General features: G+C 39.5%; 1 protein-coding gene across 1 annotated transcript in view; it reads left to right on the forward strand.

The window, feature by feature from the left end:
* RASEF (RAS and EF-hand domain containing) overlaps positions 1 to 18,961 on the forward strand; it is a 30,155-nt gene extending 11,194 nt beyond the window's left edge. Inside the window, exons 4-17 of the mRNA XM_075273387.1 lie at positions 1,155 to 1,250; positions 2,334 to 2,411; positions 5,344 to 5,459; positions 6,744 to 6,812; positions 7,395 to 7,473; positions 9,097 to 9,146; positions 10,643 to 10,844; positions 10,963 to 11,079; positions 12,401 to 12,548; positions 13,385 to 13,466; positions 15,601 to 15,715; positions 17,220 to 17,330; positions 17,412 to 17,488; positions 18,627 to 18,961. Coding sequence (XP_075129488.1) covers positions 1,155 to 1,250; positions 2,334 to 2,411; positions 5,344 to 5,459; positions 6,744 to 6,812; positions 7,395 to 7,473; positions 9,097 to 9,146; positions 10,643 to 10,844; positions 10,963 to 11,079; positions 12,401 to 12,548; positions 13,385 to 13,466; positions 15,601 to 15,715; positions 17,220 to 17,330; positions 17,412 to 17,488; positions 18,627 to 18,723 — 1,437 coding nt within the window. The 3' untranslated portion in view covers positions 18,724 to 18,961. The remainder of the gene's footprint in view (positions 1 to 1,154; positions 1,251 to 2,333; positions 2,412 to 5,343; positions 5,460 to 6,743; positions 6,813 to 7,394; positions 7,474 to 9,096; positions 9,147 to 10,642; positions 10,845 to 10,962; positions 11,080 to 12,400; positions 12,549 to 13,384; positions 13,467 to 15,600; positions 15,716 to 17,219; positions 17,331 to 17,411; positions 17,489 to 18,626) is intronic.
* The last annotated feature ends 743 nt before the right edge of the window (positions 18,962 to 19,704 follow it).

A 19,704-nucleotide genomic window follows, 5' to 3' on the forward strand; every position in this document is an offset into this window, starting at 1 on the left:
CAAAGAGGGGCATGAACTGTACTGAAAATGTGATGTGAAGCAAGCCTAAATAACAGACCCATAGTGTAAACCAGTCAGAGGGATCATTATCCTACTCATCAGCACACAACCTTTGGCTGGGAGAAGAGAACAAACCACAGATGGTGATCGGTCAGATTAAATTGAGATTAATGTAAATATATGAATATATGCAGATGAATAAACACAGCCTGTAAGTGCGGTTCCTAAGATAAATGCATAATACACTGCCTGTAGAGGGGAAAAAAGGTGTTTTGTGCTTGATAATATCAAAGTTAAGTAGAAATGAAAAACCTTTTAAATTAGAATTAAAGGGGTTACGTCACAAAAATATTTATCTTCTACCCATTAGATAGAGGATAAATTGATGATTGATGGGGATCTCGGCAGTAAGATCCTGAGAACAGGTTTATTTTAACCCCATTGTGAACATAGCTGGGCTTGATCCGAATGATGCTCACGTGTCCACCACCCGACTCGCTCATTGTAATAGCAAAGCCAGACCCTTTATGTCAGTGTAGATGCGCAATGAAGATGGAGGCTGGCTTTGCTCTTATAGTGAGAGAATCTGCCAGCTCCCACTATGTACATTGTACTAAGACGTAGGGAGAAGAGGAGGAAGGAGTCTGGTGCCAGACACGTGGCCAAGAATTGGAAGTGGGCCAGAAACCCAAGGTTTACAACTTTCAGAACTTGGGCCAGAAGATGGTAAGTAAGAGTCCTGGATGGTACCTTTTAAATTAATCTGTTTAAAAGGCAACATAAAGTAGCCCGTGAGTTACTTGTTATGGTTTGTTGTGTAGTAGAATATATTCTGCTGAATAGGACTTTTCCTATTCATTTATTAAATGGTAAATTCTCATACACCCAGGGGAAGGATGGCTTAAGTAATAAATTCAAACCAAGTAGGTAAGTTACATTCTCTGCATTTAGATCGGGCATGCTTCCTGTAATTTTATCTGTGCATTTTGCATAGTTTGTATGTTGTTATTATTAAGCCTGTAACTTCCTGATTGATCATCACATTGTAGAGATAAGACAGGAGTGTGCAGGCATTTCATAGTGCTGAGCTTAGTAGAGGTCTTACTATTTGCTTTTATCAAAACAGTGTCCTTATATTCCATGTATTGTCTCAGGAACAACAGAGACTTGAAGCTGCAGTTCAAGAGATGCAAAGAAGACACGAGAATGAAATATCAGACCTGCAAGCCAAAGTTACCCGAATGGCTAAGGTAGGATTCTCCTTGTAAGATACACATGGTTAGTACAAGAACATCCTTTGTCTCATCTGTATTAATCTATATATTGATTTATAGCCTACCATAAGTGGGGGTGGGGTCAGAACATCTGGTAACCAATACAATAACTGGTATAGAAATGTGAGGATTACATTCTGATAATGTATAAACTAGTTCTTAGTACATAGACTTCTGACTAAAATGGTTTTTGTATATCAAACAGTCTAAGACTCTATTCAGATCACATATTTTTTACATACTGTTGTCCTTCCAAAAAAATTAGATCTATTTTTATATAATTTGTAGAGCTGAGCGAGTAGTATTCGATCGAATATCTCCCCACCATAGGTATGCGTGTAAGTGGCCGAACACCAAGGGGTTAAGCACATTGAATATTTGATGCGTCTAACCCCTTGGTGTTCAGCCGCTTAGACGCATACCTATGACGAGGAGGTATTCAATCAAATACTACTTGCTCATCTCTAATAATTTGATGTCTCTGTAAATTGATGACCATCAGTGTGTCTTTTTTTTTTTTTTTTTTTTTTTTTTTTTTTGCATCCGTATTCGGCCACAGAATTGCTGCAACAGACTGCTGATTTATTTTTATTTTTTTTTGGGGGGGGGATTCCAAATTAAAAAATTCCTCCATGTGAACATGCCCTTAGAGGGGATTTATCATAAACACTTATCCCCTATGTAGGATAACTGACTGACGCCTGCAATCCAAGTGCTGGGACACCGAGAAATCACAAATGGTTTCTCAAGTCTCCTCTTTGAATATAGTAGTACAAATGCAGTCACTGCTTTTATTTATGTCTGTGGGACTGAGCTAGAGAACTGTGCTCTGTAGAAGTGAATGACATGGTGGCTGTTTATGTGAACTACTACATTTACACAGGGACTTGGGCATCCTAGTGCTCAGACCTCCAGTGATCACTTATCCTCTATGACAAGGAAGTGAAAGCTTTGTGTCAGTCACTGATATGCAGCATCCTCTTCGTGGACCTTTCTTAGCATTATCTGCTAACTGGATTCTTACCAACTATTTATATATATATTTTTTTTATGCTTAAGCACAAAGATGAACAGAAAGCCCAAGAAACCAGAGAGGAAAGTACTAAGCTTAAAAGACAAATTCTTGATCTTTCTCAGGTAAGCAAGTTAAACTGTCTCCCCAACAGGAAGTTTTATCCATGGTGTAAATTATGTGAACAAGAAGACTTGCCATACTGAATGTTAGAAGTTACTGTATATACTTCAGTATAAGCCGACCCGAATATAAGCCGAGACCCCTAATTTTATCACAAAAAAACTGGGAAAACTTATTGACTCGAGTATAAGCCGAGGGGGAAATCCACCATAAAAAGTCTGGTCATGCGCATTACAGCTTAGTAACTCCATGGGGATGATAGTAATAGCAGTTAACCCAATCATGTCCCTCACATTAACCCCCTGTGTGCCTCACATAAGAGTTACTGATATGTGAGACATTTGGAGGTAATAATTAAGTATCTTCATAATTAAGGTCCTTCATTAGTACCCTCATGTGTCTCACATATTAGTAACCCTTATATGGGGCACACAGGGGTTAATATGAGGGACATTATGGGGTTAACTATTAATAATGTGAGGCACATGTAGTTACTGAAACTAAATTAATAACCCCAAATGCCTGACATTAATAAGCAGAGTAACTAAAGGAAGGTCCCTGTGTGTGTCACTTTACTGTAGCTTCCTCTCCTCCATACAACAGACATCTTCCATAAAACACAATGAATCCTGGCCACTCATCTGCAGGATAGATGCTAAATCCTAGTGTGCTAACAGATCTCTGATGACGTCATGACCATGTGATGGGACTCTGGTGTGGGTGGGGCTACTAGGATTTAGACTCAACTTTATCTGCAGATGTTACATACCAGTGGCTACAGGACCTTTGATGGCATCACAGTCACGTGACCTCATGACAAGCCAATCACAGAGCAGTAGCACTAAAGGACCTCCCCTTTCAGTTTTCTGTGCTCCGTGGACCTTGACTCGTGTATAAGCCGAGGAGAGCTTTATCAGCATGAAAAATGTGCTGAAAAAGTCGGCTTATACTCGAGTATATACGGTACATCGTCTCTCTTGTCAGGATCTAAATTAAGTTGTCGATGGTTTTTGTAGTAATTGTAGCTTTCACACTCTTAAACTAAATTAATATGGGACCAGTTAATCTAAGTATGTCCTTGCTTTATTATATTATAACGCTTAGATACCATACTAGAGATTGTCATCGTTCACAATAGTCTGTCCATAATGGGATTACCAATCTAAATTTCTAGAAGAAACCCTAATAAAACATGAGAACATACAAGTTCCATGCAGATGTTATCTTTGCTCATGTTTCAACCCAGGACCAAAGTGGTGCAAAGCATCAGTGCTGACCTACCAAAAGTCACACTTGTAAAGTTGTCAGAAGTTAAGAGACAGCTGTATTATATGAATGTCTTATCTTTAAGAATAAAGGCAGTGAACTGTACCACACAAGGCAGGTTCCCTTTATTTACACATGAAATGCCTTAGTACTATGTACTATTTACTTTGTGATTTGCACTCATGAAAAGATCTTTCAACTACTTGTATACATTGGGGCCGACCTATCATTGTAAACTAGTTCTCAGGCATACAAGGAATGACAAATGTCACAAATTTTGGTCTATACCACTTTTGCACAAGTAAACTGTAACCTTTTTGGCCATTTTCCACTATACTCTCCAATTATGTAAAAAGTCACCAATGCAGGGGTCAAAGTTGACCGTGGTAGGGATTTTTGGTGTGACAGATTTATTATAACTTGCATAAGAGCAAATTAATATTATATAGAAGAAAACTGGCACAAGTTAAAACTATAAAATTTGTGCCAGTCCCATTTCAGTTCTGGAGTACAAGACCTCACAAGATGTGGCAGTGAAGGGAAAAATTAAGACTTACACCTAAAATGGCAGCTAAATAATATCAAGTAACTACATAACGATCACAAAAAATGCAGCAGGGCTGACACAACATCTGGACATATAAAGAACAGACAAAAAATAAACTGTATTACTGCTATTTGTAAACCATTTTGTCTATAAAATAAATATATAAATTTGAGGTTCTTCGTTATACATATTTGATCAAACAATAGGAAGCCCAGCTGCCACCACAGTAGCTTACACCTGTTCACATTAGGGTGTCCTGTCTTTGTAGATACAAAACATAACCGTTATGGGTACTATTCCTTTATACAAATATCTTGTATCTTGCATTCAGTGTTAGTTCCTTGGCTTTCTATGATATTCTCTCTTTATCTGAATATATTATTTTGGTTGTTCTTTGGCAGGTGTGTGTGTATAAATAATATATTTTAAAAAAAATTTTAATCAATAATATAGTTAAATTTAGTAATTCTATCCAGATGCATCCTGTGAAAAGGTATACCAGGACCCTATAGGCAGTCTATTTCTATACATTACATACATCATAGCCCTCCATCATAGATATATGCCCACTGTATGCTAAAAGAAATTTTTTGACACTTGTCGGTACATCAAGCCTGAGATAAGTTTGGCATGTTTATGGAGATTTCCCAGTGCGTATGTCAAACAAGTAGCAAAAATTCGATTTAGGCTAAGGCCCCATGGGACGTCCTGCATCAATAAAGTGCTGCAGGAAAAACTGCGGTGGCAGCACATCGCGGTTCTTCCCACAGCACTTTAAACAGAAAGTTTGTGAAGTTTTCCTCTGCAGACTTTCGGTTACAATTATAGCTATAGGGAATCTGCTGGCAATTCCGTAGATATAATTGACATGCTGTGTTTTCCAAAAATGCACCGGTTTTGGAAATTGCGGCGTGTCCGCTCTGCGGTTTTTAACGCAAAGTGGGCATGGGATTTGCTTGAATCCCATCCACTTTGCCTGTACTGTAAAATGCCATGATTTTTTTTTTTTTTTTTTTTTTTCTCCACGGCATTTTTGGCCCGTGGGGCCCCGGCCTTAAACTGGCTCTTGAATCAGATAATATTTAAATAAATTTAAATATATATACATTTTTATTTTTTAGGAAAATTCAGACTTGAAACGATCCCTACTGGAGACACAGACAAGCATTTCGTTACTGCAGACTGATTTGGACAGACTGAAAAATGACTTTGCAGATCAACAGGCACATCATGAAAGGTGAGGTACAGAGGGAACTCTGCCAGTAGATTAAATATATGATGTAGTTAATTCTGACACTACCAAATATAGTGTGCAAAAGAATAGTTTAATGGGGGGAAAAAGAAATGGAGATAAAAGAAGCGAACACCTACATTGTTCCACCAGATAGATCTGTAGCCTTATATGCTAAAGAGATAGGCCAAGTGTAAAAAGAACTACCAACAGGGTATGTAATAAACAAAAAGTGGCATGTCTCCCCTGTTTACTTGCTGGTTTAGCATCTGTGTCATTGGTAAACTGTATTTTTCTGTATACAGACTATAGCATTTATTTGTGGAAGCTGGGCAACCCCTTTTATTTTATGAATAAAGAATCTGTGTTTTATTATAGTACATATCCTGCTGATAGTTTATTGTATGGCACTGGTTGTGACCATCAAGCACTTTAATTATAGTTCATTTCTGAAAATGAGGGAAGAGGACAGAGTTACAAATATAATATATCATGATTCTGCTTATTTTATACTCTTTTGTATATTGAAATAATGAACAGTGAGCAGGAGTGTAGACTCTGGGGACAATGTAAGGATACTACTTCATCATTCCAATAATTTAAGTGTAATCCATTCCAATTAACTTAATAGTCTAATGACAAGAGGATAAGATAAGGTTCTTCTGCTGCAAGAGTACAGAATAAACATAAGGATTATTTAGGATATATATAGTCGTACTGGTAGTTTAACTTTCCGTTTAAGACAAAAAAAAACAACAACTCTGTTTGCCCTTGGGCTTGATATGCCTTTAAAGGATTTGTACAGGATTACAAAAACATGGCTGATTGTTGTTTATGCCAGTGAGTCAACAAACAAGCAAAAGTTCAGCTGTTGGATTATTGCAGCACAGAAAATAAAACTGGGATGTCCTGCCTACATAATGTAACTACAGTTTATTGGGGACAAAAACTGCGCCTCCTTCATGCAGTTTACATTAGCCAGTCTTTAGGGCACTTGTCCATCACAGGCATTGGGCTATGTAATGTGCATTTAATGGTGCTCTTACTCTGCTTGGATACATGGCTTCTGTGCAACTTACACACGTGAGTTACGGTAATTACTATTACCACAATTACCTCTGCATTTAATCGGAGAGGGGTTTAATACTCTGTACAGTCGTCTCCATGAATAACTGATGCTGTATGTCCAAACATCAAAGGGCGGACAAGCCCTCGTTTAATAGGATAATCTGTCTATACTCTATTAATGTATATTTAGGTTTACTCTGTTACTGTCTCCTTATAAAATAGAGAAAAATTACTGCTAAAAACCATCATCGAAGAGAGTACAGGATACAGCAACCAGATTCAGTTACTGAAGTGAGTAAAATATTTTATTTTTTGATAATCCAGTGGGGTAATACTTCCTGTTATAACTATGTATTTTATAGTTTATATATTATAATGCATTTATTTCATAATATAAAAAAAAAATTTGAGGAGTCTTCAGAAGTTTATACCTTTTTTTTTTTTTTTAATGGCTAACTAAAAATAATGACATATTGCAAGCTTTCGGGACTACTAAAAAGGTCCCTTCATCAGGCTGGTATGAAGGGAGCAGCCTGATGAAGGGACCTTTTTAGTAGTCCCGAAAGCTTGCAATATGTCATCATTTTAGGTAGCCATTAAAAAAGGTATCAACTACTGAAGACTCCTCAAAAAAAAATTATATTTCATATCCACTGGCTAACACGGTACAAATATATTTTTCCTTTATTTTCTAAGTACTCAATGCAAATTATAAATAATAGATGTAAAAATAAAGGATGCAGGTTGGTGCAGTCCACCTTGTGTTTTCAGTGATTGTGAGTAATTCTGTAAATCAGCTAAATATCTGTAGCAGAAAAGTATGGTTATATCTATGTCTGCAGCTTACTGAATGTCTGTGCTTTACCCCCACAGCGAGGCCAACAAGTCTCTGTATGACAGTAATGACAGCATGCGCTTTGCTCTAACCAACATTGAAAATGAAAAGAAAAGGGTGAGTGGCTTGACAAGGTTACATAAAGTGACAGATTGCTGCCAGGTTGTAAAAAATGTATTCCTGATCAGCCTGAAATGAATATAAGACTTTGCTCCATATAAGAAAGACACAGCTTTGTATTGTCAAACATAGGGCTACATCCTACACTCCACAAGTGTTATTTCTAGTTGTTTTATATACATCGAATAAAAAGTTTTGTTGCACATTTTCAATCCTTTTTTAAGCCATGCAACTCATGCACATGACTGCGTGCACTAGTTGTGATTTTCACAGCTAGCACGCTTACCCATTCTTTTCTATGGCCCCATAAACATGACCGTGTATTTTTTATAGTTCCGTGTATGGGAATGTGAGCTAAATCCCTTTCAGTTTTGCGGCCCATGATTATTGACCTCAATGAATTGAGCCCATGGAGGCACCTCCAGCACACAGATGTCATCCTTGTGCTGTCTGTAACATTCAATCGTAGTCTGCAAACACGATCACAGTCGTGTTCATGTTGCCTAATGCTGTTAATTCTGATATATTTTTTTATTATTATTTTTGCTCTGTTAAAACGGAAATACCAGATCCCTAAAATAGCGGATACCGACTATGTCCGGCAGATCTATACTATAGTAAGATTTGTCTGGTTTCTGTTAGGGAGCCCAACAGTTTACCAGATACTAGCATTGCAGTCTGGGTTATTTATATTGTACCAGTTACAGAATTTTTAGAAGATTCTGCTAATAACATCCTGGTGCTAATTGTCCATTCTGAAATTGTGCAGGGAAGTTTTTCATAACTCTAAACAAATAACCAAAGAATCCTGTTCAACCACTCGAGTTGGTATGTTTCCCAAAATAGACATTGTTTCTTGCCGGGAGGTTACAGATTAGACTTCTAGACTTAAGCCTCATGTTGCAGAAGAGCTTTTTTTTTTTTTTTTTTTTTTTTTTTTGCAGTAACACTTCTATTATATTTCCCATTCCTTCTGAGGCCAGTCTTGAATTTGCCTTGAAAAAACTGCAAACAAAAAACGTAATAGCCCATTTGTTAAACCCATTTGTAGTAAATTTATTTTTATTTTTTTCTTCATTCCACTATTTTATTTTCACTGTGGTAAGACCGACACCTGCCATTTTTGTAAGGGCTTTCTTTGTGTCAATCATCTGATTTACATCACAGACAGATTTACAATAGAAGATAAGACCTCTGTAGATAATCATTGAGCCATCATTGCATGCACTACTGACATTAGATGATATCACAACTTTTCTACTTTTTTGAATTATAAAGTAAACCTAGCTAAGTCAGAAGTCCTTAATATATCTCACCTCCTCAGCTAGCACTCATGGAAAAGATTCTCCATTTAACTGGCGTTCCAACCACACTTCATATTTAAGAGTGAAACTGACCAGCTGTATCGCTAATGTTCACAACTATCTGCCCTTGCTACGTGAGCTTACGGACTTGTTGCATTCCTATGATCTCCCATATATCTAATGGTTTTGGTGTAAACATATGTTGTGCCTAAATTGGTATACATCTTGCAGATGCTTCCAATCTCCAATCTTTGTTTGGTTTCTTGTGACACTTACAGGTATGAGGGAAGTAAGGCTTGTTTCCTTTTTGTTTCAGCATTCCTCCCCCAATCCTCCGAAGGATGCGCCTGTGATTACCTACAGCAGGTAGAAAATCAACTTTTAATTCCTATGCAAATGAGTAGTTTGGTGCACCCAGAACATGGCCACGTCTACCAGGTCACTTGTTTACCCTGTGGTTGTCTCACATCAGGACTTGTTAATCCTTATGTTAAGATGTTTAAAAAAACGTTTGCATCCCACAGTATTTCTACAGGATTCAGAAACTTGACAAAGCAGAGGTGGTATCTATGCTAGTGGAGGGGAGAAAAATACTAAACAACGTTTTTAATTATGAATTTTCAATTTTATAACTCCTTTTACTAAACACTTATAGAGGTTTTCTGGGATTAAGCTGTTAAAAAAAAAAAAAAAAAAAGAAAAAAAAAACCTGCAGGAGCATGCTTTGCCTTTAGGGATATGATTTTTTTGGGGAAAAGGCCGCTGCTGCTTACAGAGAAAGACACTCTGAAAATGGCTACACTAATACATGAAGATGGTGGAGTAGCTGAGAAGAGACTGTGCTGCTCCATCTTCTGGTATTAGTACAGCCATGGTTGGTGGCATAACAAGTGTCTTGTGGGCCTGGGTGCAAACTTTTGTCTGGGCCACCCCACAATATTATATGCTCAGCAGTGCCCGTCCCCCCACACATTGTTATACGCCCAGCAGAGTATGTCTCCCCCCCCCCATACAATATTATGCGTCCAGCAGTGTTCACCCCCTCCCCTCCCAACATTCCTCTCCCTCTGCTCCAAAGCTATTATACTTTGGGGTCTCCTCACACCTCACAGTATTATAATCAGAAGCCCAGGGAAGGTGAATCAAAATAACAAACGCACTCACCTTGCCTCACCTTTCCTGGCTCCGGTTGTTTTCTGCCATCTTCCCGACATCCCTGCTGAGGCCTGTGATTGTTCCTTAGCGGTCACATGTGGGCCCACTGATGTCATTACACTGTCGCGCCCAATGTGACTGCTGGGGCCTAATCACAGGACTCGGTTATGAGACAGAAGAGCGTCCGAGAGGACTCCTGAACCCAGGAGAGGTGAGTATAACTATTTTAAGTCTCCTCCCCTGGGCTAGCATGTATAGCAGTTGGGGAACCAGGCTTTCCCCGACCACTGTCATAGTTGTACAGGGCCCCAGCCATCTCCAGCGAGCCCTGTACCTTGCTGGTTGCGGTCGCACTCCCTGTGACCATGATCATTACGCCCCTAGCTATTGTCACTGCTTCAGATCTCCTATTAGTATGATGCACAACCTGATCAGACAACATGGTGTTTAGCTCCATACCTTACTTGAGAGCTTTCAGATGCCGTTTTCTCAGCAGTTAGATTACACTTTGTTAAAAAAAAAAAAAAAAAAATTGTCTGTCACTAGCAACCCCTACAACAGCATATAAATGGTACAGAGGAGTTTTGTGGTGGTAGACTCCCTTTAACTTTATAATATTTGGAGATGGAGAATGTTCAGTATTTTTGTCTCTTGTGCTGTATGGATTTTGATAAATGAAATTCCAAATGGTTTTCTGACTTTTATAGCTTTGCAGCAGAGGATGACCCATATAGCAAATATTCTGATGTGGCCAGCTGGGCTGATAGATGTAAAGACAGTGGCGTGTCCCTACATCGAAGCAGTGGCTATAGTGACATAGACTGCTCTGCAAGTGACTTTGGAAGTGATCACAGCAACAGCTCTGAGCCCTGGGAAGGGAGTGTTTCTTATGTCAATTCTGAAACAGAGGTAAATATACACTTGCTGCGTTTGGCATATATCAAACAGCTCACAACTAGAAAAGATGCTTTTAGTAGAAGAAGCCATATTGTGGTTGTGTTCAAATGTTTGTTGCCTTTCTGTTCAGACAGTAGAGGCTCGATCAGAGGTTGATGGACGGATTAAATGGACTCCCTCACGTCCAGTTAGCCGCAGTGGCTCCAATGCTTCTTCCAGAAGACGACTTCCAGCATTTACTCCAAAAGTGAGTAGATGACTTCCAATTTTTGCTAACAAGCTTTGAGAAACCATCTGGATAGCGGTTTTATATATTTTCTACTGCTAGTTAGGGCTTTTTGTCACCCCAGAGGAAATTAGTTAAGTTCTCTAAGAAGTTACAAAGTTTTCTAAGTTGAGTCTTAAAGGGGTAACACCAAGTTTTATATATTCTTTGATGGGACCACTACCGATGAGAATGGGGATCTCAACAGCCGGACCCCACTGATCATGTGAATAGATAATTTTAAAACTTGGTAAAAAATATAACAAGTCAAATGACCCCCTTCAGATATATTTAAAAAAAAAAAAAAATATATATATATATATATAGCTAGAAATGCATTGCATTTAAAAAATGTAATACTCACCACAATAAGACCTAGAAAAACTACAACTTGCTCCAGAAGACACCTTACACTGTTCTGTATACAGAAATACACAAACTACAACCCAATAACGCCCCCTGTTGGCAGGCTAAGTTCCCAGGCTCTGGGCCTGGGCCACCATGCAGATCTACACCATGTGAACAGATCTCAGAAATCTTACCAATAATAAAACTGTATGCAGAAAGACTCTAGTCTCCTTTAATACTACATTAGGTTGAAAGGTGGAGGTTCGCTTTTAAGTGTGTGTTCACCAAACTACAATGTGTAGCACCACAAGTATGTTAATTGATAGTCACTAAAATAAACAAAGTGCTTTCATGGATCTGTACTGGAGAGTATAGATCCGGCTACAGTATACAAAGGCTTTTCAGGCATGCCCCTGAGAAATTAGAAAATTAATGATGATTTTATTTATTTATTTATTTTTGTGGGGGATTTTGCCTTACTTTGGCATAAAAATGTTGTGGGGAAAATAATACTTTTAAATGAGACTTTATCATGAAATTGTGCCAGGTTTGTAGTGCAAAAAGTCACAGATGTTGGTACATGTCATATTTGCACTAAATCTTATAACTTTTACAAAAATGGATGAAGCAAAAAAGTAGTTGCGAATTTCAGACTAACAGATTTATGATAACTTGTGCTAGAAATTGGCACAAATTATGGTGCAAATCTAAATCTTCTCATAGTGGGTACAGATTTTTAATTTAACTTTTAATTTATTAAAAGGTGCATGCCTCTTAATAAAGTTGGCCCTTTTTAATTCTAATTAAATTGGACCACCAGTCTTAATATCTTCCTTAGTATAAATGATACTGATCAGTAGTACTCAGGACTATATGCATATGACCAAAACATTTTAGCTATTTTACCATCATTGTTCATTTACTGAATATATATTTGGTTTTTTACTCCTTGCAGAAAGAAGGTTTGGTGATAGGTGAAGAATCTCATTCTCCCAATCCAATATACAGGCTGGTCTTGGCTGGAGATGCAGGGTCTGGAAAATCCAGTTTCCTTCTCAGACTGTGCTTGAATGAATTCAGAGGGGATATTCCAACCACATTAGGTAGAGTGTTTGAGATTTCTGAATTATTCTTATCTGTCTGTGCATCTTGAACAATAAGTCCAGAGCAGCACAAGTGAGGGTTAGTTAGGTGCAAATCCTGGTTATGAGCAAAATAATCCTGACTTGCCCCATGAGAGAGATGATATCTATATCTCAAAAAGTCATTAAAGGGGTTGTTCAGGATAATCATTCTGTTGTAAGAGGGCCATGGAAGGTGTTTCGGCGGAAGTCCCTGCCACACATACCTGTGACATTCTGTCCTTAGGCCGGTAACAGATGGGGGATTTCTGCCGGATAACATCCTGGGAGCAGCAGGATCGGATCCCTGTGGGAGAATCCAAAGCATCAGTGACAGGTGAGTATTGGTTGTGTTTTTTTGTTTTGTTTTGTTTTACTCATCTTTCTTGACTCCCTTACAAAAAAAAAAAAAAGTATCCTTGACAACCCCTTTAAGGACAAATGTTGCACTGGGCTGACCAGTCCCTACTTATATTGTACTTTATTTATTTTGGATTTTTGCAGTCCTTGTCTCTGGACTGTGGGGCCTGCACCCAGTCTTCTGTTTTGTTTAGCGCTGCTCTTTTCACTCTCGCTTTCACTCTCACTCTCAGCCCTGCATGATCACCTGCAAGAGGTTTTTTTTCTATGGTTCACAATATCTACGCTGTGCTTCTCACCCAATTTAGAACCTTTCCCCTGGATGTTGTATTTGCTTTTCCATTTCAGATGACCTTGTTGGGAGTAGATTGTCTCTGCCACTTTATCTTCAGATCTATTTTATTTAGTTGACTATATGGTTGCTATAAACATGTCAGCAAAGAATGTCTCCATTTTAGGAGTGGACTTTCAGATGAAGAAACTTCTTGTTGACGGAGATTATACAACTCTACAGATCTGGGACACAGCTGGGCAAGAAAGGTGTGTGCAAACCTTGAAAAAAATGTGCCTATCTACACTGATAACATCCTGTAGCTTAAAATAGCTGTTCCATACAGGTAATGTTAGAAACAGTACAACCACAAAAACGTTATTTTTGTGCAATATTACACAAGGAAGACTGGAGGTGGAATGGAGCGAAATTAGTTTGGGCTTCTAAATGAGTGGACCATTTAATGCCTTGGTATCATGTCCCCTTGATAAGTCATGGAAGGAAACTGACGTCTGCTTTGGGCACATTGTCATCCACTTATCCTGACACTTTAAAGGGGTTGTCCACTTTCAGACCAATATTGAGAGACAAAGGTTATGGTTTGTATAATAAAAAGTTGTACAATTTTCCAATATACTTTCTGTATCAATCTCTCATGGTTTTTTATATCTCTGCTTGCTGTCATTCATTCTGATTACCTCTAGTGGATAAAAGTCTGCACATAGAATGTCACCAATATTAACCCCCTCCCCTCCTTCGTCCCCAACAGACCACCCCATCATACTTGCCTGTTTTCTTATCCAGATTTTCTGGGCCGCCAGCTCAGAACAAAGTGAAGTCCTGTGCCGAGAAGATGCTTCCCTGTCTTCCAGGCAGGATGATTGGGTGGGAAGTTGAGGGAGTTAGGAAGGGCTAGTAGTGGGAGGGTTTGCTAGGTAAGCGGGGAGGGGTGTGAGTGAGACAGAGGGAGGGAGTCAACTCTGAGTGAAGTGCAAGGCATAGTAGTTGTAGGAAAACACAACAGAAAGCTACCCATGTATACAAATGCAGATGATGCCAGGAGCTCAGAGAAATCCAGAAATCACTGATAAAGATATTTGGGTGCACTTATTAACATATTAATAGCAGTAACAGTCCTTTTTTAATTTGCCTGGGAAAAAACCTTTTAAGACTGGGGCCTCACATTGCATAAATGAAGCTTTTTTTTTTTTTTTTTTATGTTGCAGATTTTGTTGCATTTTTTTGAGCCAAAGCCAAGAATGGCTACAAAAGGAATGTGATATATAAGAAGCTCTTATACTTCTACCTTCTGCTCAATCCACACCTGGCTTTGGCACAAAAATGCAACAAAATCTGCAACAAAAAAAAGCAGTTTCCGCAATCTGGGGCCTCACCCTAAGTCTGTACAGGGGACAAACCAGGCGGCCATCTGTGATGGTTGTCTCTAATGGGCTCCTTAAAGTCTCTGTCCTTTGCAATATTGACTGAAGTAGTACAGATTATTCTACATTGCAGCCTGTACTGTACTGTTGAAGTCAATGGGATTCTGTTTTTCAGTGCTGATTCTTACACGAGTTATCGTGCAAGAATCAGTGCAGTGTTACATTGTGTGAATGCCCCCTAAAACAGGGAGGGTGGTGATAGGTCGGCTGTTTGTTGAACTCTGAGATAGGAAATAGACTTCAAAGTACTTGAGATTTAAGGTGACTATTACAATGTAGTTGAATTTTAGGGGATTTCTTATGATGGATTTAAGAAGACATCTATTTGTACAGTGGCTGAATATTAATGGCATGAGGTAGGGAATTTCCAGCCACAAACGTTATTCACTTTAGTATATAAAGCACTGGACATGGTAGTCCTGCAGCTGTAGTGTTGGAACAAAACCTCTGACGCTAGGTTCACACCAGCGTTCTGCTTTCCGTCTTCTGCATGCCAGAAGTCGGAAAGCACAGACCGGGTCCGGCCGTGAGCAGCGGTGAGCATTTTATGCTCTCCGCCGCGAAACCGGATTTTTTTTATCCGGACACAGAGTACTGCATGTCCGACTCTGTGTCCAGATTATAAAACCCGGTTTCGCGGCGGAGGGCGCAAAACGCTCACCACCACTCACGGCCGGACATCTCTCTCACCCATTCAAATGAATGGGTGAGAGAGACTCCTGCAGGTTTCCGTATCCTGCCTCTGTTTTATGCAGGAAACGGAAACCTGAAGAACGGAGTTCACAACGCTGATGTGAACGAGCCCTAAGCATTACACTACTGTCCAATCCTTTTTTTTTTTTTTTTTTTCCTAAAGAAAAGAGTGAAAGGAAATTTAGGGTAAATATGGATTTCCGCTAGTTTATTGGTTATGTTAGTGCTCCTCAATAAGTTACATATTTATATATTGTCATCTTTTTAGGTTTCGCAGTATAGCAAAGTCTTATTTCCGTAAAGCACACGGGGTCCTTCTTGTGTATGATGTGACATCTGAAGCCAGCTTTCTCAATGTGCGGCAATGGATTGATGAGATCAAGGTATAAAATGGTGATGTTTTACGCTTTCTGATAACCTCTATGCTCATACCGCCCAACTTTCAAAGGATAGAAAGAGGGACAATATATGCAGCGCGCTATGCGTGCCATGGCAAACTTGGCTCCACCCACTTCTATGTTGACTCTGCCCATTCTCATCCATTTTCCCATGTTCCTCGACACTGTATAATGTTCCTACAGTCACCCTAACATATGTCGCCACATTATAATGTTCTCCTCCAATTGTCCCACAGTATTAAGTCCCTCTCCTTGTGCCCCAGTTTAAGCTGGAGGTGTAAATTAAACTCTGGCAGCTGGAGCGGGACATTAAACTGGTGGCAACTAGAGGCAGACATGTCACCCTCCAGCAAACCCCCTAATGTTTAATGTCCCCCCTCAATCTGTTCCCATTTTAATGTCCCCTACATCTGCCCCCAGTTCCCCCTTTTGCTCACACATGCTGTCTCTTCTCTTCTCCTTGCCTTCCATCAGTCTCCGTTCCCTGCAGCTTCCTCTTTCTGTGAAAGGCCACACTATCCTGTAGTATCCAGAATAGCTCCACCCACACAAGAGTCTAATCACATGGTCATGATGTCATCTAGAATTTAGCATCGACCATTCAGCCTTTACCTTACCCTAAAAAAGTTTAATAGCAAGACTTCAGGGGAATAGCTAAACAAACCGTAGGCTATCCAGGACGACAGGAACAGCAGTCTAAAATCGTGATTGTCCTGCCGGATCTAAGATGGTTGAGATAAATGAAGATCTTGGATGTGGAATTCTTTTAAAGTGTTGGTTAGAGATGAGTGAGTAGTACTCGATCGAGTAGGTATTCGATCGAATACTACGGTATTCGAAATACTCATACTCGATTTGAGTACCACTCGCTGTTCAAATGGAAAAGTTCAATGCAGAACCAGCATTGATTGGCCGAATGCTATACAGTCGGCCAATCAACACTGGTTCTTCTCCTACCTGTAGAAATATTCTCCGTGCAGCTTCCCCGCGGCGTCTTCCGGCTCTTCATTCACTCTGCCACGCTTGTAGTGCGGGCATGCGCAGTCGGCTCTGCCCAGGCCCGATGCCTAGCAGAGTGAATGAAGAGCTGGAAGACGCCGCGGGGACGCTGCAAGGAGAAGACTGCCCGACCCTCACTCGTGGACTTTAAGTATAATTTGATCGAACGTTGCCTACCCCTGAAACGAGCATTTTCCCCCCATAGACTATAATAGGGTTCGATATTCAATTCGAGTAGTCGAATATTGAGGGGCTACTCGAAACGAATATCGAACCTAGAACATTTTACTGTTCGCTCATCTCTAGTGTTGGTGTTGTATTACGTTACTAAGTGACAATGTTTCCTTGCAGAGTTTACTCTGCAAGGAAACATTATCACTTTGTAACTTAACACAACACCAACACTTTGAAGATGGCTAGCTACGCCGCTGCTTTTAGCCTTACAATCTTGTCTTTGAAGTATACCTCCTTATGATTTTCTCATTTACAGAACTCTTGTGATCGATACATCCCTCTGATGCTTATAGGCAATAAAACGGACTTGAGGACAGAAGGCAATGAATCTGGAATTCAGACTTCAATGGGAGAGAAGCTAGCCATGGTAAGATTAAAATGTCTGTCTGTTGCATATAGTACTTTGTGGAGCGGTGTGTAAAACTTTGTCTGGTTTGTTTATTTACAGGCCTATAGCTCCCTCTTCTGTGAGACCAGCGCAAAAGATGGCACTAATGTAGTAGAAGCTGTTCTGCATCTAGCTAGGTAATGTCTCACTACACACCAGCGCCATAAAAGTGGTTTCACACATTAGTTTTCTTGTTGCTTGTGGTTTTGTGTTTTTTTGTGCAGTCTGGTGTTGCATTAGTGTCTATAGTGAAATACATTGGTGGTGGTTTCTTAAGCAAAAGAAATGGTGTGTAATGGTGTGGTGTTCTGGCAGTTTGCTCCAGCACGCTCCCATAGGTTATTGCTTCTATGTTTGATTTGCAATAGTTTTATTGTGGAGTTTTTCACACTTCAAATCATGATCTGAATTACATGACTTGTGTGGAAAAATTGGACAAAAAATTTATGTGCCAAAAAAGATTTTAGAAAAATAAAAAATGCTACATTTAAAATGGCATCCGAAACTTCACAAAATCTGCATTAGCAAAAAAAATCTCAATCAATCAGTGTTTACAAATTGTATGGGAATAAGCTGTTGTATTAAAGGGGTTTTCAAGGCAAAGCTATTGACCTATCCTTACAATAGGTCCTCAGTATCTGATCACTGTGTAACTTATGCCCAGAACACACAACAACAGGCTGTTTAAAGTGATCATAGCATTTGGACAAGCAGCGTGCCATGCCTTGTATAGTGGCTGTACTTGGTATTGTAGCTCAGCCCAGATTGCTTGAATGGGACTGAGCTGAAAACAGGCTGTGACCATGACATCAAATGGCCTGTGAAGTAGAAGCAGAGTTCCCCAGATCACAGCAAAAAGTCGATTTATCTAATATTTGACTTATCTGAAGGACTGGTCAATGTTTGAGTCATAGAGAACCCTTTAACAGCTTGTTGTCCTCTTAGGGGGTGTCCATGCAAAAATAAACCAGTTTCCAGGCATAGAGTCTGCACAAGGACACTGGTGGTTACCTTTAAAAACCCATTCAAACGAATGGGTTTTAAAGCTGACTGCCGGCAAGCTGTCCCCTGTCCAGTTTCCCCGGGGTTTAGGACGGAAACTCTGGGGCAGACAGTAGCGGTAGTGTGAACTCCCCCTTATTGGTTTATTGGACTGTGTAAAGACTTTTAACTAGATTATAACCTTATTGCTTTCTTTATGGGTACACATAACCCCATATAAAAGGGCCCTGACCCTAGCATTGTAATGTATATTGACACTTGTTGTCTTTCCAGAGAAGTGAAGAAATGTGTAGACGTGCCTGAAGAAAGCTCAGTGTCTGTGACTAAGCTCAGTATATCTGAGAAGAAGTCTAATTGCTGCAAGATCTAACCGTCATCTAGAGCCCAGAGGCCATCCTGCAGACAAGATGTATCGTATGGAAGGGTTCACTGTGATGGAGGAATCCAATATCAGGAACTACTAATATATTAAGGATGAACAAACATTTGGTGGTCACTTCTAGCACATAATTGTGAATGAGCTCTCAGGGGAACAAACTCTTTATATTCTTATTGATAATGAATCCTGTTTTCTATTTCATTTGGATGTATTTTTATGACTTCACTGCCTATATTGTATGCATTCTTGTTTTGTTTTGTTTTTTCTTTTTTTGACTTTGAGACTTCTATTTTGCAGTCTAGGCGATTTTTTTTCTCAGAAGGCATACAAATAATTGGGAAGCTATTAATGTTTCCCAGGGTAATATTTTATTATAAAATGTGTTCTATAACGCAGGGCAGACCAGTAGAGAACTACTCCTCTATGAGGTCTTTTTACTTCTTGCAAGTTTATGTTGCATTGTGGAGGCTGCAGCTCAGAATTTTGGACACTCCAAATGGACATTTTATGGCGACACCTTTGGACTAAAAGTTCTAAAAAAAAACAAAAACCAAAACTGCAGCATTTTGGACTATACACATTGACAAGCTATAATTTTTATGACAAATAAAGCTTTTATTTAAGTATTTGTGACTGTATCTGTTATAAAACGGTATTGCTTGGAATTAGAACCTGAAAGTTTGTGTGTGTGTGTATATATATATATATATATATATATATATATACATACTGTATTTTGCGGACTATAAGACGCACTTTTTTTCCCCCCAAATTTCGGAGGAAAATGAGGGTGCGTCTTATAGTCCGAATGTGGGGGGAGGAGCGGATTTACAGCATAGCCGCGCTACTGCCACTGCTGGTTTTCTGCAGCGGCAGGAGCGTGACAATCTGCAGGCCCTGGCAGCTAAGGCACTCCCCGGCATCCGCCGGTCTATTACAGCAGATGCCGGGGACTGTCTTAGCTGCCGGGGC

This window comes from Leptodactylus fuscus, chromosome 5, assembly GCF_031893055.1.
Source record: "Leptodactylus fuscus isolate aLepFus1 chromosome 5, aLepFus1.hap2, whole genome shotgun sequence".
Taxonomy (NCBI): Eukaryota; Metazoa; Chordata; class Amphibia; order Anura; family Leptodactylidae; genus Leptodactylus; species Leptodactylus fuscus.